At 33.7% G+C, this 24,472-nt stretch overlaps 3 protein-coding genes across 3 annotated transcripts; 2 read left to right on the top strand and 1 right to left on the bottom strand.

The window, feature by feature from the left end:
• Positions 1–4,071: 4,071 nt before the first annotated feature.
• LOC143627963 (putative protein phosphatase 2C 38) lies at positions 4,072–7,930 on the top strand. Its single transcript, XM_077097665.1, has 4 exons — positions 4,072–4,678; positions 5,306–5,673; positions 6,583–6,819; positions 7,499–7,930. Exons 1-4 carry the CDS (start codon positions 4,369–4,371, stop codon positions 7,727–7,729), a joined length of 1,146 nt encoding a protein of 381 aa, XP_076953780.1. The 5' UTR covers positions 4,072–4,368; the 3' UTR covers positions 7,730–7,930.
• A 2,513-nt stretch (positions 7,931–10,443) lies between these two features.
• On the top strand, positions 10,444–12,797 carry LOC143627962 (geranylgeranyl transferase type-2 subunit beta 1-like). The gene is made up of 2 exons (XM_077097663.1): positions 10,444–10,479; positions 11,737–12,797. The coding sequence occupies exon 2, from the start codon at positions 11,738–11,740 to the stop codon at positions 12,674–12,676; it is 939 nt and encodes a 312-aa protein (XP_076953778.1). The 5' UTR covers positions 10,444–10,479; position 11,737; the 3' UTR covers positions 12,677–12,797.
• Positions 12,798–14,078: 1,281 nt separating this feature from the next.
• On the bottom strand, positions 14,079–22,896 carry LOC143627964 (adenylate kinase 1, chloroplastic-like). The gene is made up of 4 exons (XM_077097666.1): positions 22,558–22,896; positions 14,973–15,113; positions 14,608–14,880; positions 14,079–14,529 (listed from the first exon to the last, which is right to left on the bottom strand). Exons 1-4 carry the CDS (start codon positions 22,837–22,839, stop codon positions 14,386–14,388), a joined length of 840 nt encoding a protein of 279 aa, XP_076953781.1. The 5' UTR covers positions 22,840–22,896; the 3' UTR covers positions 14,079–14,385.
• Positions 22,897–24,472: the final 1,576 nt, after the last annotated feature.

The following is a 24,472-nucleotide window of genomic DNA, read 5'->3' as shown; positions in this document are numbered from 1 at the left end:
AATTGCTTATTTTAGCCAACTTATGACTTATAAGTTATAACTTATTGAAAAGTTGAAAAAGGTGTTTGATATGTGAAGCGATAAATTGATAAGTTATAGATATTGTAACTTATGACTTATAACTTATAACTTAAATAAGTTATAAGGAGGTAAAAATAAGGAATCCTAAACACAACATTTTCAACCTGTTCCCTAAAAATATGTTAGGAAGATTTGTAAATTATATTGTATGGTTATGAGTGGGTGTGGGTAGAGAACAGAACAAATGTTTTTTGAGAAAATTAAATTTAGGGTTTCACTACTCATACCATATAATTTTTTAATATTTTCTAAAAGAGGTTGTGAATAAGGGAGAGAGAAAAAATAATGATAAATGTATAAAAAGTGTTATTTAATTAAACAAAAAAAACAATTATTTTTAGTGTAATTATATAATATATATAATTAAGGTTTAGATCAAATACAAATTAAATTAACTTGTTAATTTTGAGAATCAAATAAGGTATTTATATATATACAAGTAGAACAATTATGAATTAGATCAGAGACTTTTATCTTAAAAACTCATGACTTTCTAAAGTACAAACTCACAACCAACAAGTACATCACTTTTTGTTGAGCCATGTAAACCTTGATCTAACTTTACAAAATTTGTGCTCATTGAAACTTGATTTCAAGATAATGTTGTTTTGGCAACATGGGAATGCATTTTAGTTTTTTTTTATTTTCAATCTATAATAAGTTAAGTTTGAGAAGGTTTCTGCCTCACAAAATACTAAAGCAGTCGAGGCATTATATTGAAACTTTAGCATTAAAACTATGTCAACTATACCAATTTGGGATGAACGCTTGAAGCAAATTTTGAAGAACTGATGCTATATGGTTATCCGCCCGCCTAAACTCTTTTGCCTGTGGAGAAAACATAATTACAGTACTAGGATAGTGTCCATTGTACACACGGATAGAACATATTTAAAACACCATATTTATGAAATTTAAAACATGTTAACATGTATATACTATAAATTAAGTAAAATACAAATGTCATATTTATATAAACAAGATACTTTTACATAAATTTTTTATTTGCACACAGTTGTAAATTCTATTATTAGTAAATACTAATTATTATTTATTAATAATTATAATTAGTAGTAACAAATAAAAATCAATTATTAGTCAACTACATTTCAATATCAATTGATTAAGCATTCTTATTAATTTAAAAATGTTATTTTCAATATCATTCATATATAATTATTACATAAAACTTTATTTTAGGAATTGTGTAAAATATGTGACTTAAAATTTAAAGCAGATTTATCAAATACGTAATTTTTTTTATAATTGAATTGTCAACTTATTTTAAATAAAACCTTCATTTTCGGCCATAAATAAATGGTCAACTTATTAGTAAAAATACATGGAGTTTTGCCTATAATAGAACGGTCAACTTTTTTTATGAAAGCATAATTTTATGGTATAATTAAATGGTCAGCTTATTTTTAATATATCAACTAAAAAATAACTTTTAATATTAACTTACCTCTTGTGTATGCAGAAAATGAGATGAAAGTGTATGCAGTTACTAACACAGTTAACAAAAGGATTGATAAATCATTTGTGGTTGATAAGGTATGTTTTCTTACCTATTGCCATGGAGCATTATTCTGTATATACTTATAATAGTTTGTTTTGATAAATGATTGATATATGGATAAAGTAATCGAAGGTAAGAAAAAGGATTATTTATTTATGACGAAATTGTTGTGTTTTTTTAAAATATTTTTCCTTTTATTATGTTTTGGAATATGCTCATGTTGAATAATTTCGTAAGGAAATATTTCACAAAATAAAAAATAATCAAATATGATTTATAAGGAAATATTTAGTAGTTTATGAACTTTATGGTTTAAAGTTTAAATTTTTGTTATTTTGATAATCCGAATTTGATATTCAGTTAGATATACACACACACACACACATATATATATATATACACACACACATATATATATGTGTGTGTGTGTGTGATGGATCTTGCGAGAAGTGATATTACAGCGAGAAGTGTGAGAAGTGAAGGTGTAACTTTATTAATCCCTAATTTCACTCCATTTCTTATGATGTTACTTACATGTATGTAGGTTGGTTGTATTTATGTCTTAGCTACACACATTCAAACCTACCTACACACATATACATGCGTACATACACACATTCAAACCTACCTACACACATACAAACGTACCAAGCCACATTCAAACCTACATACCTACACACATACAAGCATACATACACATATACAAAAATACATACCTACACACGTACATACGCACCTACACAATAAGAAAGGGAGTGAAATTAGAGATTAATGGAGTTACACATTCGCTTCTCGCACTTCTCGCTGTAAAAAAACTTCTAAAATGATCAAATACCTATATATATATATATACATATATATATATTATTTTTGACATCTAGGAATAAATATATTAATGAATTTAGTTAAAGGTGACATTAAAATCATAATAACTTAAAATATTTAGAAATAGTTATTAGAAATATTTTTTTTATTTAAGGCACGAATATTGAAAAATTATGAAATTGTCAAATTCATTAAAATTCGGTTTTTGAATAGCTGATGAAAGTCAAACTATATAACATATTTTTGTAAACTTCATATAAATGGTGAGAATCCGAATTTGAATGGTGAAAATCGGTTTCTAAATGTTATATTAAATGTGTATTGTTTTAACATGTAAAGTACGATAATATTAGAATGTATAATAATGTTTTAAATTGCATTGACATTGTTGATTTAATTGGCCATGTTATTGAATTTCAAATATATCAAAATGATTGAAATATATTAAATGGACTTTGACCAACAAAAATATATAATTGATTATATAAAAATCAAATAAATTACATGAATTGTGAAAAATACATGAATAATAACAAAAATATAAATCAATATTAAACAATAACTAAGAAATCTTATCAACATATCATCAATTCATGAAATTAGCTATATCAAGTTGAGGGCATAACCTGAAATGATAAAATTAAATATTAATATTAATATCATAATAAATAAATTACCAATTATGGAATATTTAAATTATGTAAATAAATGTAAAAATGATGTTTTAATTGATAATCGGAATATTTGAATCGCGTTAGCGGAAAAATGAAATAGGGGAAATCTCCATTGTGTTTTCGATTTTGATATAGAACCTAAAGATATTATAAGAAAATCATATAATAATTAATACAAACAAAAAGGGAAAACAAAAACAACTGTAAATGAAATAAGGAATAATATGATATCGGACATTAGAGTATTAAATAAAACCTTACCAGAAAACCGTAATAACTTCAAAATATCAATTCAATATTGGATTTTGATATACAACCTAAAGAAATTATAACAAAATCATATAACAATGAAAATAAATATAAAAACCTTACCGGAAAATCGTAATAACTTCAATGTATCATTTCAATCTTAGAATTTGATATGCAACCTCAAGTTCTTATAACAAAACATATAACAATTAAAATAAATATAAAATCTTACCGCCAAAATATATAACCTTACCGGAAAATCATATAACATTGTTGGCCATTATAGTATAAAATATAACCTTACCGGAAAATGATTAATCCCCATCTACGTTACCAAAATATAGAAGATGAAGGTAATAAGCCGAGAGAGAGAGAGAGAGAGAGATTAAAACGATTATGGTTGGAAAATCTTGAAGTTTAAATAAGATGTATGAGATGCTTTGACAATAACATGAAAGGAAATACGTGACTTGATAATGATGTGGACACCCTAGTTGAATGTTATGTGAAACATTATATTACTTTAATAATATTGTATGAAAATACAATTACACAATTAACAAGTTAATTTCATTTATACGTTACATTTACCATGTATAATTAAAACTTAAAATCTCATAAACAAAAACATAATAATAAATCCAAAGCTCCCCTTTAATATTCCCCTTATTATTTTCTTAATATTATTATTATCCATTGTCATCTTCCATTGATCTATGAACAAACTGTGTCACAATCAAATTCTACATGGGCTATTACAGCTAAGGCTGTGCGTGGAAGGTGACACAAGGGTAAGGTCCACATAAATTAAGAGGCTGGGTTCAACTTCAAGGTACACACACACACACATCCATATTCTTTCAAACCCATAAAAAAACAATCTTTTTTTCCTCCTGAAGACAATTATCAGTTTTTAAGCAATCTTGACGCATACCCACTTGATCTTAATCCCTTTAATTACATAATAATTTCAAGAACCCTAAAAGTTGAATTGGGGTTTAGGGTTTTGTTGAAAATAATATGGTATCTGGGAATAATTACATGAACATGGTGAAACCCTGTTGGAAGCCATCAATTGAAGGTGGTGATCAGATTGGAAGAACAGATGGATTATTATGGTATAAAGATTTAGGGTTTCATATAAATGGTGAGTTTTCAATGGCGGCAGTCCAAGCAAACAATTTGTTGGAAGATCAGAGCCAGGTTGAATCAGGACCGTTAAGTTGTTCGAATTCAGGGCCGTACGGAACGTTTATCGGCGTCTATGATGGACACGGTGGACCCGAGACGTCAAGATTTGTTAATGAGAATCTGTTTGATAATCTTAAAAGTAAGTTTAGTTAATTTCAAGAATTGAATTTGATTATGAAACTGTAGAATCAAGAAAGTTTTGGTCTTTATTGGAATATAGGAAAGGTTTGTTGTTATTTTACCCTTGCAGTGATACCGAAATAACCAAACCGATCCAAAATAAACGAACCCAAACAAAAGCCGATGATTTGACTTTACTTTTATGTAAAAACCGAATTTCTGGTTCGGTTTCAGTTTGCGTGTGATTAAATCCGAAAAAAAACCGGACTTAACTGAATGTATGGATTTTCATTTTCAGTTTTGAATCTCAAGTGTATTATAAGAATTTGGCTAAAATGTGAAATAATCAGTTACTTATAAATTAACAAAAACTTTTAGATACAAATTTATTATTAATTTATTTTGATCAATTTTTTGTTGTTTCGTTCAAATATTTTAAGCCCAAAAGGAAAAATGAAAAAAACCGAAAACCCCAACCAAAAATACTGAACGGTTTTCAAAAACTCAAAAACCGAATTTTTGGTTTGGTTTGAGCCCAAAACTGGCCAAACCGACCCATGCACACGGCACACCCCACTGACACATTGGAATCATACTGGATGCTTTTATTTTTTTTATAATAAAGAAAAACTGTTTTTTGGTTCAGAAATTGCATCTGAAGATCAAGAAATGTCTGCAAATGTAATCAAGAAAGCATTTTTAGCGACAGAAGATGAGTTTCTGGCACTTGTAAGACAACAATGGCGTGTTTGCCCACAAATCGCGACGGTCGGGACATGTTGCTTGGTGGGTATTATTTGTGACGGGTTATTGTATGTCGCGAATGCTGGCGATTCGAGGGCTGTGTTGGGGCGGGCAGATAGGGGTGTTAGAGGCATCTCGGCTGTACAACTATCAACCGAGCATAATGCGAGCTTTGCTTCGGTTAGAGACGAGCTTCACTCGATGCATCCTGACGATCCTAAGATTGTTGTTTTGAAACATAATGTTTGGCGCGTTAAGGGGATCATACAGGTTAGTTTGAATTATAAGAAGTCAAATTTGGTACCTTTGAAATTAAAATCTGGTTGGTGTATTTTTTTGGTTCATTTTTGTTACCTTTGTTTGCAAGTTTAATGAAGACTGTTGTTTTGTGTATGATCATAATGGTTCGTGTCGATTTTGAAGATGATTGTAACTTGTGTGACTCACTAAAGTCAATCGTGTGCTATTTCTTTGCTCTATTATGAAATATTGAAAAGTTGCAGACTTAAACTTCTGGTCAAATGTTTTTATATCCTGAAAACTAAGGTTTTCATTATTTAGAGGGAGTTGTTTGAGTTTTGGAAAGTCAAACCTGGGACCTTTCAAATCAAAATCTGGTTGATGATTTTTTTTTATTTTTTTTCAATTCTTTATTTTATTACTTTTGTTTGCAAGTTAAATAAATATTTTGTTATTCTCTATGATTTTATTTTTTTTCAATTCTTTATTTTATTACCTTTCAAATTGTTATTCGTTTGGCTCCTTAAAGTCAACTATCTTTTCTTTCTTTGCCCTATTGCTCTATGAAAAGTTGCAGACTTAACCTTCTTACACAATGTAGTACAAGTCTTACTTAATATTCTTAAAAACAAAATATATTCATTTGATTTAAAAAGCTATTTGAATTTTAGAAAGTCAAATCTACTACTTTTCAAACAATAATCTACATTTTATATTTTGTTTATTTTTCTCCAATTGTTTCTTAGTTGCATCACTTTTCTTAATAGTTCAATAACGATGCATTATTTTCTCTAAAATCATAACATTTCTCATCAATTTCACATAAGTGTAACTCGTTCAACTCCCAAAAGTCAACCATGAACCTTTTACCTTTTAGCTATCACTAAACAAGATAAACTAATAAAAGTCTAAAACTAATACAACAATTTTGATTTTCAGGTTTCAAGATCCATCGGTGATGCATATTTAAAGAAAGCAGAGTTCAACAGAGAACCTTTATTAGCAAAGTTTAGGCTTCCGGGGCCCTTTTCAAAGCCGATTCTTAATCCCGAACCGTCAATATATATACACAAACTAACACCAAAGGATCAATTTCTCATATTTGCATCCGATGGTCTATGGGAGCATCTTAGCAATGGAGAAGCAGTTGATATCGTTCATAATTATCCTCGGAACGTAAGTGTTATAATATTTTTTTATTCTCAATATTTCCTGCTCGATTTTGTGCATGAAACCAAAAAAAAAAAAAAAAAAAACAACCAAATTTATGGATCATTATTTGTAATTTTGAATGCTAAGTGATTAATAAGAATTTAATAAATACTGTAATCCAAGTATTTCAGTCCAAACATATAATAATCAGTTTCATCCTTAATTAGCAAAAATATTTGGGCCCATATTCTTTTTGACCCACAAATTTCAAGCCCAGTGGCGAAACCGAAAAACCAGAACAGAACCTAAACCAGAAACCAACAGTTTCAAAACTGAATTAGCGTTTTTTGGTTCGGTTTGAGCCTAAAACCGACTCATGCACAAAATAGGTTGAAAGAAACGGTAAATATCCTAATCTGCCCATTTTCCAAAACCTATAATTTATCTTATAATTCAAACATTAAAAACCGATTATCAGACAAGTTCTAAAACGTAAGTCCAAAACACCCGTTGGGCTTGTTTCGATTAGGGATTCGTATTTTTGTTGTCTTTTCATCCTGTACCGGTGTCAAATACCAGTAACCTCTTTTTAGGTCGTATGCCGGTGCAAGCTACTTTTTACTTGATCGTATTATTGGTGGGTCCCGTAAGTTGCAGTATTATATATATTAAAATCTTGTTTGTTTTTTTTGTGTGTGTGCAGGGAATTGCAAGAAGACTAGTGAAGGCTGCACTTCAAATAGCAGCCAAGAAAAGAGAAATGAGATATTCGGATTTGAAGAAAATTGATAGAGGGATTAGAAGACATTTCCATGATGACATCACTGTAATTGTCGTGTTTTTAGACCCGACATTGGCAAACCGAACATCTGCTCGTGCTCCGGCTTCATCAATAAAAGGAACCCGAGGATTACCTCGTACCAACAAGTTGTAGCCCAAAACGCGGTTTTTGTTGAGTGAATGTGTGTAAATTAAGAGCATGTATCTTAACTTGTGCGTACGAGGTTGTTAACCATAGTTAGAATCGAAAATGTTACTTTTTATTATCGCGAAGAAAGGAAACCTGAGGTTTTAATCTTGTATATATGAACATTTGATATTTACTTATGTATAGTCTCGTACATTTATAGTTTGTAATATAAAGGAGAATAATGAAATACATAAAAAGTGCAAAGGGTAGTGGCAAGCTAAGTCTGTACTACTCTTATTTCACTGCGGCCTGTGGGTAGTGGGCTCGGGTACCTCCCCCCCCCCTAAGGGTTGATAGAACCCGAAGATGTTCCGCTGTGGTGGTGGGAGAGAGAGAGAGAGCAGCGGATTCTGGGTGATGTTCCGCTGATGGTATCGGGTTCCGGTGGGTGGCTGAGTAAGTGTGAGTTATTGGCCGTGGATTGGGTTTCCAGTGGGTGGCTATTGGTTGTTAGCTATCAATGCGAGGCTAGCTCACTTTGTGGTGTTCTTGTCTCTTAGTGGGAGGTTCTGGTATACAACCAATACAATAATAAATGTAGTAATATAGGAGTTTTGGAAATATATTAGAAGTATTGTAACTTTGTCGTTCAAAAAGAATGTATATGCCAACTTACGACGATAAAGTTGTAAGTTGCAGTTTCAAAATAGAAAATCACACAAATGATCAAAGGTCATGTTTGTTCAATAGTGTTCATGAACGTTGATAATATGTTCGTTTACGTGTGTCTGGTTAGGTTCATATATTAATATTTCACTGTTAATGTTTTTATTCATTTGTTTTGTAATATATATATATATATGTTTAAGTTCAAGAAAGAAATCAAATTATTGCAAGAAATGAGATAAATGAATATGAACCACTAGTTTTATTTTAGGTTTTAAATATTTAAAAATAAAAAAAAGATGTAAATGCAACAATAAATGCACACACTCTCTCTCTCTCCAATTAATACAACTAATATAACCATAATAAATCTCTCAATAATTAATATATCTAACTAATTTAGCTATAATAATTAAAAAGATAAAGACACTACTTTAGTTTTATTTTTTATTTACACATTCTTCATTTTATTCAACATAAATACAATTTATTTATATAATATTGTTCTTTATATTAAAAAATAATAATTTCCACTCAATATATTAGCATGTTTTTAACACTAAATATCAAAACATAATATATATTTTTTTTCAATTGGTATGCCTATAAAAACTATTGTCATAAATAATAATACAAAAATATCATACAAATGTGTCCAATAAATGTAAACAATAAATATACAACCTACACAAACTTATATAACATACACTTGTTTTGAGCGATAAAAACGTACAACATACAAAAAGCATACAACTTACATATGTAATTCGACATCAACAATTATATAAACTACACAAAGATACACATATCCTACACATGCGTAGGTTATATGTTTTTCGTATGTAGGTTATATGTTTTTTTATTCTTAAAACAAGTGTAAGTTATATTTTTTTGTGTATATTGTATATTTTTTATTGACATTTAATGCAAACATGTGTAAGATAGTTTTTTGTATTATTCATCACAATGTAACTACGTGTTGATGGACATTGATATGTTGAGTTTGAAGAAATTGGTTTTGAATAAAAATAAATTAATGTATGAATAAATTGTATTTGTGTAAGATAAAATTTTCGTGTGTAGGTTATATGTTTTTCGTGTGTAGGTTATATGTTTTCGTGTGCGTGTATATTTCATTGATGATAAATTTTGTGTGTAAGTTATATGTTTTTCGTGTGTAGGTTATATGTTGCCTAATTCTTATAACAAGTGTAGATTATACGTTTTTGTGTAGGTTGTATGTTTTTTGTTGATTTTTAATGCAAACACATGTAAAATAGTTTTTTGGTATTATTAATTATAATGTAAGTATGTTTTGATGGATATTAATATATTGAGTTGTGAGAAATTAGTTTTGGATAGATAGAAATTTTAATGTATAAATAAATTATACTTGTGTAGGATAAAAATAAAGACACAAAAAATATGTTATAAAAATAAATGTGTTCTTAATATTTTCTAATTATAATAATTTAATTAGTTATATTAATCAAGTAGATAAGTATTATGGTTTATTATTTATATTAATTGAAGAAGAGAATGATTAATACTTTCTTTATTTAGCTTTAAACATTTAAAACATAAAACAAAACTAGTGATCCATATTCATTTCTTGCAATAATATCATTTCTCTCTTGAACCATCACATATATATATATATATATATATATATATATATATATATATATATATATTGGGTGTAATTCCGAATTTGTGTGGAATTACGATTATTATTCATTAATTCTCTAATAAATTATGTAATCGTTTGTCCGTTAATGTTATTTATGTTCGTTTGCCCGTTAGGGTTGTTCGTCCGATAGTGTTCGTTTGCATTAGTTTACCATACTAACGAATGGACGCGAACAAACATGAACAAGCTCAATTTCTTGATGCAACGAACTCGAACACAAATTTTCGTAAACCGTCCGTTTATCCAATAAAAACTTAACCAGGGTCAGTTTAGTTTAGTTATACTATTTTCTTATTAAAAAGATCTTCTTCGACTGGGAACCTTATTTTGGTTGCTGTCAGTCTCTTCTCTGGATTCCAGTTTCGGCGATCTGCTACCGGCGACTCCACGTGCCTGATTTTCTCGTCGATTTGATCCCGTAAGTTTGCTATATTCATTGCTTCAGTAGTTAGTTGCATCATATCTGAACTCTCTTTGATTTATCAGATTTCTAGGTTATCAACAAATCGTGATTCACTTCCAATTCGCACCTTGTTAACATTAACTCTATTATTATTATTATTATTATTATTATTATTAACTCTTATGTGATTCAAATTGTTGTTAACAGATTCACTTCAATTTACACAAACAAACTTTGTTTGCCCTTTTGGTTTTATTGAGATATGATATAGAATCTGTTTAATTGAAGGTTTTGTTTGATTGAGTTATCGGTACCTAGTAACATTACGCTCTTGATTTCTAGAATAGTGAAGCCCTTTTAGGTTCTATTTGTATTTTTCTAGCTTGATTTACAATTTATTCCTCCATCAGTTACTGATAAACGAGACCGATAGCCACAAGATAAGATTTGCATTTATGTCTTTGGATCTTGGATTTGTGAAAGAAACGCGATTAGTTTGTATGGTTTGAGAAATTTTTGCAAATATATGTTTTCGCTACTTTAACATGTCTAGGATTGAATGTTGAGAAGTTGAGATTTTTCGTATTTGTTTGCATTGTGTTCTTCTTGTACGCAGTCTGTCGAACCCATTTGACCGATTACGTTTTCAAGTTTTTGAAGTTTACACATTTGACCCATTGGAAATAAAGCTTAACCAAGTTTGGTCGGATCTTACACAGATAGCATAATTTCTGACCTTTAGATGCGATAAGTAGTTTGTTACTTTGGCGCTACAACATATTATTGTTATTATTACTGGCAGATATAATTGATAAAGCTATAGAGTTCTCTTTTAATACACTGATTATATTGACGCAGATCCATTTGCTGTGTTTCTTTATTATAACCCCTTAACATTTCTAAAGGTTAAAAAAGGCAAATTTGTTGTCCAAAGCATATCGATGGGGTAAATTGTCACTTATCGTTTAAGAGGCCCTTATTTAAACTTTAAATGACTCTTATTTGCCACTTATATGTGTGCTATTTAGATGGATTGCTTTTGTTCATATTGTTTTCATATCACATAATTGCATAAAGTTATCATCCAAACAGAATATAAGATTGTGAAATTTTACTAGTCAAACTGTAAGATTATTGCTTTTGATTTAAATTATCTAATGATCAGCTGCCAGCCCATTAGATTACTGAAATCCCATCTCAACTAAACTGCTGTGATTGTATAATTGAATCTTGATTGATGAATCTAATATTATATAGAATAACATTTCACAGAATGGGAGATTTAGCAGCTGAAAATCACGCCAAATACATCTTAACAGTCGAAAAGAAGAAAGATGATATTGAATCTGTCTTGATGGAGCATCTAAGAATCAACGGTGCATATTGGGGTTTAACCACGCTCGACATCTTAGGTAAACTCACAGCCGTTGATCAAGAAACAGTTATTTCATGGGTCATGAGTTGCCAACACGAGTCTGGTGGTTTTGGTGGTAACGAAGGTCATGACCCGCATTTACTCTACACCCTTAGTGCCATCCAAATATTGGCCCTTTTTAACAAAATCGACACACTCGATATTCAAAAGGTGACAAATTACATAACTGCCCTTCAAAACGAAGACGGTTCATTTTCAGGAGACAAATGGGGCGAAATCGATACTAGGTTTTCCTATGTTGCTATATGTTCTCTCGCATTATTAAAGCAGTTGGATAAGATAAACGTTGAAAAGGCGGTTAGGTACATTATAAGTTGCAAGAATCTTGATGGCGGGTTCGGGTGCACCCCAGGTGCAGAATCGCACGCGGGTCAAATCTTTTGTTGCATTGGTGCGCTTGCAATAACGGGTTCTTTACATTATGTTGATAAGGATCTTTTGGGATGGTGGTTATGTGAAAGACAGGTGAAATCGGGTGGGTTAAACGGGCGACCCGAGAAGCTTCCCGATGTTTGTTACTCGTGGTGGGTTTTATCAAGTTTGATAATGATTGATAGGGTTCATTGGATTGATAAAGATAAGCTTGTTAAGTTTATTCTGGACTGTCAAGATAAGGAAAATGGTGGGATTTCTGATAGACCGGATGATGCAGTTGATGTGTTTCATACTTATTTTGGAGTTGCGGGTCTTTCGCTTCTTGAATATCCAGGGTTAAAGGCGATTGATCCGGCTTATGCATTGCCAGTTGATGTTATAAATAGGATTTTGCTTCGTTGATTTGTATGATGGTTGTTAAAAAGGTGAGAACTTTATGTTGGTAGACTTTGCTTTTATTATTATTGGGTTGTTTTAGAAAAACACATTATTAACCATGTTTACATTTTGAAATACTTTAAACTTTGAAGTTGTGTGATAATGATGGGTTTTTATAATGTTAAGGTATTGTAAGTATGCATCTTATGTTTACATGCAGAATGTGAAGATCAAATAACCATTTCAAATCTAAGCTATTTGTCTTTGCTCATTCTTGCCCACTAAAATATTCAGTTTTTTTCTATACAACCAGCATACCATTTAGTAACAGAGTAAAACATGGATAGATTGTTAATTTTACAGAGCAAAGTCCGTCAATAAGAATATAGTTCTTTTACAAAATAATAAACAGTCAATGTAGCTTGTAAGTAATAAAATGGTGTTCTAACAAAATAAACATATGGACAAAGTTTTCTTACGTGCTAACCGCCAATTTATAGTTTTAACTTAGCCAATAAATTGTTTTAACCTTTACTTAACATTACTTAAATAATATTATAACCATTTCTTAAAGGGGTGTCATTATGCCATGATTCAATACTTTATTGGCTTAGCCCATCATGATGTATATAAATATGCAATTCAAATATAATAGAATCAGAATTTCTTACTTACACAAAAATGATACACAAGTAAAAAGAAAGCGGAAAATACAAACATTACTTAGTGGTTATACGAAAAACCCTATAAAAGAGTAGTGCGGCCACAATTATTATTCTTCATGTTGGCATCCTATGCTTGTGTTATGAAGCTTTGTCAGATATTCTCACTATATGAATAGGGAATGGCCTTTATCACCTTTGTTTGTTTCCCTTTTCTTTGTCGGGTTTGCTTTAGAAAGATTCTCCTGGTTTATTTATGAATTCTTCCTAGAGTTTCTCTAAATATTTGTCCAAATCCACATCTAGACATGATATCTTCTGTATTTTGGGCTTCTCCTGCTAAACATGAGGATTCATTGGCTATTAGATGAAATAGATAATTTTTGAGGAACTTGTTGTAGAGAAATGCCTCTTTAATTCTTCTTCATTTCTTTTATATAAGACTTGATAGTCTCGAACTTCGATACTTCTTGTTTGCCTTCTTTAAGAGTTTTTGAGATATGTTCAAATGGGCTAGCGAGCTCTTTTGCTGTTTATACCAAGGTTTGACACTCAGGTTTGTTTTGGCCAAGTCTAATCACAGTTTTTGGGTCACAAACCGCTCAAGTATTCACTTAGCTTTAAGTTAATTGTACTACATGTAATGAATTCAAGGTTCATTCAAGGTAAGTGTTGTGGCACAATGTAGGAAAAAAGAGTTGTGAAGTCGATATCATGATGCTTTTGTGGGTTTTCACTTTTCACAATATGAAAACTCGTGTTTAATCCATTAATATTGACCAATGCAAACTTGAACCGCAATAATATCACCCTACTAAAAGAATCATTCATTCTTTATAAAGCAGCCTCTCCCAAAGTTAGTTTTCATGACAACGTTACAACTAACAAATATACTCAAAAAAGGGAGCAGCCATCATACTTGACAGCTTACAGTAGTCCCTTATGTTTTGGTTATTAAACAACGAAAACCAGAACAAAAAACAAGTGTCTTTCCATTATTTTTTCTTCCAAAATTTGGTGTGCGCCAATTACGCGTGTAAATAATATTAATTATAAAGAAAAGCTGCTTGTTTACGCGACAGCTGACTGTTTGACCTCGGTCTCATCAAGGTTAAGCGCCTCCAACAACTTTGGCCATGATTCCGGGATCCCTCCAGGCAAATCAAACTCCATTAACTTACCTTGACTTTTGTAGAAACCTTCAACAGGTTGACTCTGCACAACCATATATCATATTTAATATGTTTCACTTAATATAGCAAAATATAAGAGTAACAACAATGATAATAATACCATCTCATAGTACACACGAAGTCGTTCTTTGACAACAAGTTCAGTGTCATCAGCACGAGTAATGAGCTTTGAAGCACAATGTTGAGGTGGAAGAAGTGGCGCCATGCTCATTCCCGGTCTCCCATTTTCGGGCTTTGCATTGATTGATGCAACGTTAAAACCTTTTCCACATTGACTGCATATTCTTCGTCCCAAACACTTCTCAACTAACACGTCTTCCCTGAGCTTCAGATTCACCACCAGATCAATTTCTGTTACCTCATCCAGAATTTCCTGTACATTTAAACACAACGTAGAAAAACATAAAGTTAGTTATGGAACATCCATGAATTAATATAGTTCAATCGGTTTAAAACAATACTTACAGCTTGTCTTAGGGTTCGTGGAAAACCATCCAGGATAAAGCCGGATTCACCTTTCGATTCTCCAGCTTCGAGTCTTTTTGATAATAAGTTGAATATAATTTCATCAGAGACTAACTTCCCTTGGTTCACTATCTCAGCAAGCTGAATACCAAACAAAAAGAAAAAATTAATTTAAAACTTTAAACAAAAAATCCTGTATATACACCACTATACAATTACACAATTCGTATACCAAAAAACACGCTCTCACCAAGAACCACAACTTTTTGTTGAATTGTTATATCCCACAAGTTGAGTCAATTGATCACAAAGTCATTCTCCCCTGTTGGGGCAAACAACAAGGTTTCCAAGAACAACCCAAGTTTATCCCCGAAACACAACCATAGACGTGTAAAAGAAAACACGAGAAGAATGTAATACAAAACAAAGGAATCATGCACCAAAAGCAAAAACGAACTTCCGAAGAAGAAATCGTTCTAGGTTCAGCATGGATCTATCCGAGGATCCCTTTGTCGGTAAAATTTGTATTGTCATATTCAGTTTCATCTTATATTTCGTTATGTTTATTGTTTATTTCTTACTGTAAATATTTTTTGGTTTCTTATTTAATTTTAGGCAATGATCAATTGAAATCTGTGAACATGAGACTCCGAAATTTTTCACAGCGATATGGGATAGAGACCGTACCACATCTAAGTGGCAGGACATACGGATAAAGGTTTCCAAGTTTAACAGGATATTTAACAACTTATATACCAACCGAAGAAACACAACAAAAGATGTGAACAACATGAACAATATGCCACACGCGTATACAAGGAGAATCAAATAGTCGGGTTTACTGACACCGTTTTGGAATATTGAACAAATTTCTCCAAGTGGGCCCTGATGCCCCTGATGAGTCAAGAGTGTCCAAAACTTCATCCACAAATGACTGCAGCTAGGGTGCATCAGACGATCAATCCTCATTGTGAATTAACTTAGACGATACGGTCGGCGATAGCACTCAAGCAGAAAGGACAACACAATATAACAAGACTCCTGAATAACATTGACCATTTGACAAGACTGGAACGGCCAAGATGGCGAGGCAGAAAATTAAGGACAAATTTGGACTTAAGTTATCTTGTTTAGTTGTCTTAGTTATTCTATACATTTCAACTATGTAATGGTATGGGTTTAAAAAAATAAGTTAATGCTACCCTTTTATTCATGTGATTTAAGTGTTTTTTTATTTAACTATTTAAAAATAATATGTACTGTGAAAAAAGTGAAATTGCACAATTTTTGAACCCTTGGGTGGGCAAAAGTGAAATTGCACTAATTTTTGACGTTATTTTACTAATCTCATGAAAATAACGTTAAAAGTGGCAGAAGGTTAACCAGGCATCACATGGTGGCGTTGATAGCTGAAAGACACGTACATGCACCAATCAGCTGATGTCCCGATGGTTGAGTGTTATGTGCCTTATGTCCAAGGCTTGACGCAAAACTCCTATCAAGTCGGGGGTCTCACCAAAAGCAGCCTCTCTTTATTCCTATGGGGTAGAGGTAAGGCTGTCTACATCTTACCCTCCTCAAACCCTACCATAACTTTGCTATTGGTGGGATTTACTGAGTATGAGTACGATGATGATGTAATGTGATAAAAAATAGAGTCTATAATTACAAAACCCAATTGCAGTCACACCAATGGTGATGCTCACAAACACACTCACCCCAGGTGTGCCAAGCCCCATAGCCTAATATAATTTGATTGGAATCTCGAATTCTCACCCAAAAATGGATAAGTTGTTAGCATCATAAAATCGGTAGGCAACTAGGCACCCAATCAAAATTCATAAATCAATTTTCTTTGAAGCTACGCCCTGCTTGCGGTGCGCACATATAATGTATATATGTGTGAACCCTTGGGTGGGCAAAAGTAAAATTGCACTAATTTTGACGTTATTTTACTAATCACGTGAAAATAACGTTAAAAGTGGCGGAAGGTTAATCAGGCATCATGTGGTGGCGTTGATAGCCGAAAGACAAGGGCACATGCACCAATCAGCCGGTGTCCCGATGATTGAGTGTTATGTGTCTTATGTCCAAGGCTTGATTCAAAACTACTATCGAGCCGGGGGTCTCACCGGAAGCAGCCTCTCTATCCCTATGGGATAGAGGTAAGGCTGTCTACTGTTAGGTTCGGAGTCACACACAAACACGAATACAATAGTAAAACCGAAAGAATAAACGAAAGAGACACAAGGATTTAAGTGGTTCGGTCACGGTGTATGACCTACGTCCACTGTCGATAACTAGGGTTTTCTTATTATTGAGTGATACAAACTTACAAGTACAGGAGAGAATATATAGACTAGACAATTAGGGTTTAACCCTTTAACTAAACTGGGCCTGATTAGAGCTTTTGGGCTTGGCCAAAACTCAAACAGCTTAATCTCCTAATTCTGTCTATTCGTCTAAACCGGACCCGACCCATGATGGATCGGAGACCACAACATAACAATCTCCCACTTGGGCTTCGAGACATCTTCTCTAAACCACCACTTGGATGCGTCAAACATTTCAACCTGCTCCCATTTGGAGACGTAAAATGTCTTCACCTGCATTGCCTTGTACATGTAAAATAAAACCCATCTGGTTTTGCACCTCCTAGTTACCCTTCGCCTTCTCAACATTATTCCTGAAGGCCTGCTGAAGCTCTGCACAGTTTCAGCTTATCCAGCATCACCGGCTTGGTGAACATATCTGCTGGATTCTTAGCACCTGAGATATTTTTCAAACTGAAAACACCATCACTGATCAAATCTCTGACAAAGTGATATCTCCTCCCGATGTGCTTAGTCTTCGAATGATAGACTGGATTCTTCGCAAGTTTCACTGCACTCTCATTGTCACAATATAATAAGAACTCTGCCTGTTTCTTTACCAACTCTTCAAGAAAAGTTCTCAACCATACTAATTCTTTACTTGCTTCGGCTGCTGCCATATATTCTGCCTCAGTGGTTGATAAAGCAACACTTTTCTGAAGTCTGGACATCCAACATACTGCTGTTCCCCCAACTGTGAAAACATAACCAGTAGTGCTTTTAAACGTCTTCTTACATCCACCCAGATCAGCATCTGAATAACCCCTGAGAATTGTATCCTTCCCCTTAAAACATAACCCCAAACTGGAAGTACCCTTTAAGTATCTGAGTAACCATTTCACCGCTTCCCAATGTTCCTTTCCCGGATCCGACATAAAACGACTAACTACCCCGACAGCATGAGCAATGTCTGGCCGTGTACAAACCATGGCGTACATGAGACTGCCAACAGCAGATGCATACGGAACTTTAGCCATCTCTGTTCTTTCTTCCTCTGTTCTGGGAGACTGGTCTTTGGTAAGTTTGAAATGACTTCCCAAAGGTGTGTTTCACGGTTTAGTCTTCTCATCATTCATCCTGAATCTTTCTAACACTTTCCCTATGTATTTCTCTTGGGATAGTGTTATGGAGCCATCTTTCTTTCTGGATATACTCATCCCCAAAATCTGTTTGGCTGGACCAAGATCTTTCATCTCAAATTCATCAGACAACTGTTTCTTCAACTTGCGAATCTCCTTCATATCAGATCCTGCAATTAACATATCATCTACATAAAGAAGTAGAATGATATATGAGCCTTTAAACTTCTTTAAGTAGCAGCAATGGTCGGCCACGCATTTCTTGTACCCAGTTCTCACCATAAAATTATCAAACTTTAGGTACCATTGCCTAGGTGTCTGCTTCAGACCATACAAGCTTTTCTTCAATTTGCAGACCCATTTTTCTTTCCCGGCAACCTGAAATCCCTCAGGTTGTGCCATATAGATCTCCTCGTCAAGATCACCATGTAAAAATGCTGTCTTAACATCTAATTGCTCTAGATGTAAATTTTCTGCAGCAACAATACTTAAGATCAATCTGATGGTGGTCATCTTCACAACTGGAGAGAATATTTCATTATAATCAATTCCCTTCTTTTGCTGGAAACCCTTGACCACTAAACGAGCTTTGTATCGTTTAGACCCATCATGTTCTTCCTTGACTCTATAGACCCATTTATTCTGTAGAACTCTTTTACCTGGTGGAAACTTGGTTAAAACCCATGTCTGGTTTTTACTCAAAGAGTTCATCTCCTCCTTCATAGCATGCTCCCACTGGAGCGAATCTTTCAACTTAAGTGCTTCATAATAACTCTCTGGCTCACCATTTTCAGTTAAAAGGAGATAATTAACTGAAGGTTTGTAACGTACCGGCTGTTTAGAAACTCTGGTGGACCTCCTAACCCAGTGCTGAGGCGGGTCAGGTTCTTGTGGAGACTGTTCATCCTCAGACTCTGAACTCCCACTGTCAGAGACTCCCTCTGACTCTTCATTTCCACCAATATCATCATCTTCAAATTCAGGAACTGTGGTTTCTTCAGTTTCTGTCTCGGGTTCGGTAGCTGACTCAACTGTCTTTTTCTGAGCATCAATTTCATATTCAACCTGCTCTTTCTGAACCCTTGATTTTGAAGTGTTTCTATCTTTGTATAACTCAGCCTCATTAAAAGTTGCATGCTTGCTTCTGACTACTTTTCTGCTTTCTAAATCCCAAAGCCTGTAGCCCATTTCGTTTGACCCATATCCAATGAAAACATATTTTTTAGCTTTATCATCAAGCTTGTCATTTTTCACTAGATCATAAGCGCTACACCCAAAGACTTTCAAATGCTTATAATCTGCAGCTTTACCTTTCCACTCTTCTTCTGGTGTCTTGAAACCCAACGGTACTGACAATCCCCGGTTAATTAAATAAGCTGCAGTGTTAACTGCATCTGCCCAGAACGTCTTTGGAAGCCCGGCATTAAGTCTCATACTTCTTGCCCTTTCATTTAACGTCCTGTTCATTCGTTCTGCCACTCCATTTTGTTGAGGAGTGCCAGGGACTGTAAAGATCATCCGAATACCGTACTCTTCACAATAATCACGGAATTCTTTGCTAACGTATTCACCACCGTTATCCGACTTCAAGCATTTCACCTTCAAATCAGTTTCCAATTCAACAGCAGTTTTCCATTTCTTAAAAGTATCAAAAACATCAGATTTATTTTTAAGAAAGTAAACCCATACCTTGCGTGTCGAGTCATCAATGAAGGTGACATAATAGTGCGATCCTCCCAAAGAAGAGACTGAAGTTGGTCCATAGACATCAGAGTGAATAAGCTCCAATTTCTGAGCTTTCGGTTGTTTTCCGGTCTTCACAAAAGATACTTTCTTCTTTTTACCGAAAACACATGGTTCACAAAATTCAGATTCAACCTTCTTCAGTTCTGGAATTTTTCCTCTAGCAACGAGCATTTTCATCCCTTTTTCACTCATGTGGCCGAGTCGTTGGTGCCACAAACTAGACTGACTCGGTCCACTGGTCACTGCATTTACCCCATCAGCTGGAATTTCAACCATGTATAAAGTGCCCTTCTTTTTACCTCTGGCGATCACAAGATTCCCTTTCACAACTTTCCATTGACCCCCACCAAACATAACATCATATACTTGGTCATCTAACTGCCCAACAGAAATTAGCTTTCTTCTAAGGCTAGGAACGACCCGAACATCCTTTAGAGTCCATGAGGTGCCCAATGAAGTTTTTAGTTCAATATCCCCCATCCCCGTGATATCAACACCATGATTATTAGCCAAACGAACTTTACCAAAATTACCTGTTCGGAGATTCTTCATCTTCTTCGTGCTATAAGTGGCATGAAAAGATGCACCAGAATCCATAATCCATGAAACTGTTGATTCTTCAACACAGCAAATAAGAGTCTCTTCTGAACCTTCTGAATCATCTGAACCGATGGCCAGATTAACTTCCTTCTTAGATTCTTTCTTTTCTTTTGAAATTGAGAGGTTAGGGCATTGGTTTCTGAAATGCCCCATTTCTTTGCAATTCCAACACTCAATGTCTTTTCTGGGCTTTGACTGACTTCTTCTTCTAGACTTTGACCTACCCCTGCCATTACCTTTCTCTCTTCTCCTACCTCTCCCTTCGGTGCTCAATATATAACTAGATGTCTCACCAGAATTCCTTCTTCTTATGTCCTCCCCTAAAATCAAATCCCGGACTCCTTCAAAAGTAAGCTTAGTATTCCCAGAAGAACTACTAACTGCAGTAACAGTCCCTGACCAACTTTCGGGTAACGAGGATAACAAGAGTAACGCTTGAACTTCATCATCAAACTTGTTATCAACAGAAGACAAACGAGAAATAATAGTGTTGAAGTCATTAACATGAGAGGTAACAGATGCCCCTTCCTTCATTCTGGTGTTAACTAGCTGTCTAATCAGAAATACCTTGTTTGATGCAGAAGGCTTTTCATACATATTTGACAAGGCTTTCATAAGACCATACGTGGTAGTTTCATTTACAATATTGAATGCCACATTCTTAGCTAGTGAGAGTCTAATAACAGCTATGGCTTTTCTGTCAAGTACCTTCCACTCATCATCTTTCATACTTTCCGGTTTCCTCTCTTCTAGTGCTTCCATTAAGTCTTTCTGACATAGCAAATCCTCAATTTGCATTTTCCACCATCCAAAATCCTGACCATCAAACTTCTCAATCTTGATCTTTCCGTCCTCAGCCATTATCCAAACTGAGTTTTGATTACAGCAAACAACCAAACTACCCAAGGAATAAAAGGACTGGAAACTGATCAGAAAAAACGAACCAGCAGCTGCGGAACCCTAATCAGCGGCGGCGGAACTGTAGCAGCGGCGGCGGTACTGTAGCGGCGGCGGTACTGTAGCAGCGGCAGCGGTACTGTAGCAGCGGCGGTGGAACTGTAGCAGCGGAGCAGCGGCGGCGGAACTGTGTGTATAATCGAGAACCAGGCTCTGATGCCAATTGTTAGGTTCGGAGTCACACACAAACACGAATACAATAGTAAAACCGAAAGAATAAACGAAAGAGACACAAGGATTTAAGTGGTTCGGTCACGGTGTATGACCTACGTCCACTGTCGATAACTAGGGTTTTCTTATTATTGAGTGATACAAACTTACAAGTACAGGAGAGAATATATAGACTAGACAATTAGGGTTTAACCCTTTAACTAAACTGGGCCTGATTAGAGCTTTTGGGCTTGGCCAAAACTCAAACAGCTTAATCTCCTAATTCTGTCTATTCGTCTAAACCGGACCCGACCCATGATGGATCGGAGACCACAACATAACATCTACATCTTACCCTCCTCAGACCCTACCATAGCATTGCTATTGGTGGGATATACTGAGTACGATGATGATGATGAATTTTCTTTGAAGCCTCAATGAAACAACTCTTAAATCAACATATAACCACTATTCTAAACATCCAAATAATTTAGTTTACAATCACAATGCGAATAACTTTCGTACCCCATATGCAAAAAACATAACCAAATTTATTATTTATAAAAAAATGGTAGCTTTTTGTAGATAGTATTTACAAATTACAAGAACCCAATTCACATATCACAAGGTCAATTAATAATAATAATAATAATGATATTAAATGTAAATAAGATGTGGTACCTGACGAGAAAGAGCACCGGAAGAAGCTAGCTCTTCACGGACGAGATCACCGGTGGCGATGTGAGGGACGCCGAGGAGGTTTGACAGGCGGCTAGCGTAGGTTCCTTTACCGACGCCGGGGCAGCCGAGAAAGACCCACTGGAAGTTTCTAGAAGGTTTGGGATCTGAGAAATTGGGGATGTCGGAAGCAACGGCGGAGGAGGAGGTGGCGGAAAGCGAACGTTTGAATAATAAGGAAGAGGTTGACGATGAGGGTTTCAGGAGGCGGGTGAAGGCCGCCATTGGTTTACGGCGGAAAGAATTGCAGAGATGAGATGAGATGAGATGAGAGAAAAGTCAGCGACCTAATTAATATGAATGAATGATTAATGAACAGAGGGAGATGAGATCCCCAATTCCGAAGGCATATATGCCTTGCCTTTCTTTTCTTCAATTAGATTATAAAAAATAAAACTATTTACCATTTTTTTATTCTTAAATAAACAAAATAATATTGGGATTAGTAAACGGTACAGTTACCGGGTACCGAAACAATTTTTTCAATACCAGTATTAAGTATTTAAGAAAATCTGGATTAGTATTAGTACCTGTATTTATCGAATTTTTGTTTCTGGTAACATACCGTACAATTATCATGTTTTTAAGAATAACTAATTACATAGCTTTGACTGAACATATAAAGTCGTAGATGTTTGTTTGTCGAGCAACTTACCTTTTTGCCCATACCCATCACATGCTTGTATTAACACCCACCACTAAACCCATAAGGTTTACATCTAATGAAGGTATTCGTTTGAAATACAAACAAATTTTGAATTTTCTAAACTCACATAACTAATTATATATATGTTAAAAATCACCTAGTGATTGTCACACATAAAATACTATTCATGAACAACATCAAGCTAGCTTTTGACACTTAACTTTATTACCACCTCACAGACATGACTATATTTATCTGTAAACTTGAATATGGTTGTATTTTATTCACAAGACATGTCGAATTTTATTTAAATTTTGCTTATGATTTCATTTTTTTACTTGGGATTCAATAGCATGATTTGGCTTGACATTTCATATGATCTAAACATAAAAAAACATCTATGTCGGATCAAAAAAACGTCACACGTCACGAAAAGTGCGCAAGTAAAAATACTAGTCTATACTATATATAATACACCAAACAAGGGCAAATTAAGACACTCATTTTTAAGTAATTTACAACACTTAAAGCATAAGATACATGTGTTAATAAGGGTAAACAAGTCTTTTAAACACAATCCATTCAACTTACAAGTTTGGTCCCTCATCTTTAAGCATATTATGTTTTTAATTTAACTTGTAAATTAACTTCTCACCCATGATTTTTAAACGACTATAGTCTTTTCATCCGTTAATATTTTTATAAACAAATTGCACCATAAAAACGAGCATTTTTTTTTCTCTTTAATTTGAATATGATATTGTTGTAATTTTTTTCATTTGAAATAAATTAATATGTTACGTAGGGGTGTTCAGTGTCGGTTTTGATGGGTTTTAAGTTAACTTGTGAGTCTAGCCGTTAATACTGATTTTTTGTCGTCCAAAACCAAACTCAACCATTGAAAGTTGAAACCAAATCGTTATTAACGGTCTGGTTCCAGTTTGGTTTCATAGTTTAAACTTTAATTATAAATTTAGTTTAAAATAATTATTAATTTAAATGGACCATCAATTTTAACTAAACATTAACATAATATGATACTTGAGAGAATCATAAATAAAAAATGATAATTTTAGCCACATAAATGGTAAATATTAATGGAAGATCTAGGACGTGAAATAATAAAAACAAAGATCACAAAATGAATCATACTACAATTAGGTTAATTTGAAGTTGTATCACCACAAGAACTTTTATCTGATATAACGAACC

This window comes from Bidens hawaiensis, unplaced genomic scaffold (genome assembly GCF_021521415.1).
Source record: "Bidens hawaiensis isolate Kalapana, Puna unplaced genomic scaffold, B.hawaiensis_p1.1 tig00004748_1, whole genome shotgun sequence".
Taxonomy (NCBI): Eukaryota; Viridiplantae; Streptophyta; class Magnoliopsida; order Asterales; family Asteraceae; genus Bidens; species Bidens hawaiensis.
This window is presented reverse-complemented; position numbering and strand designations above follow the sequence as displayed.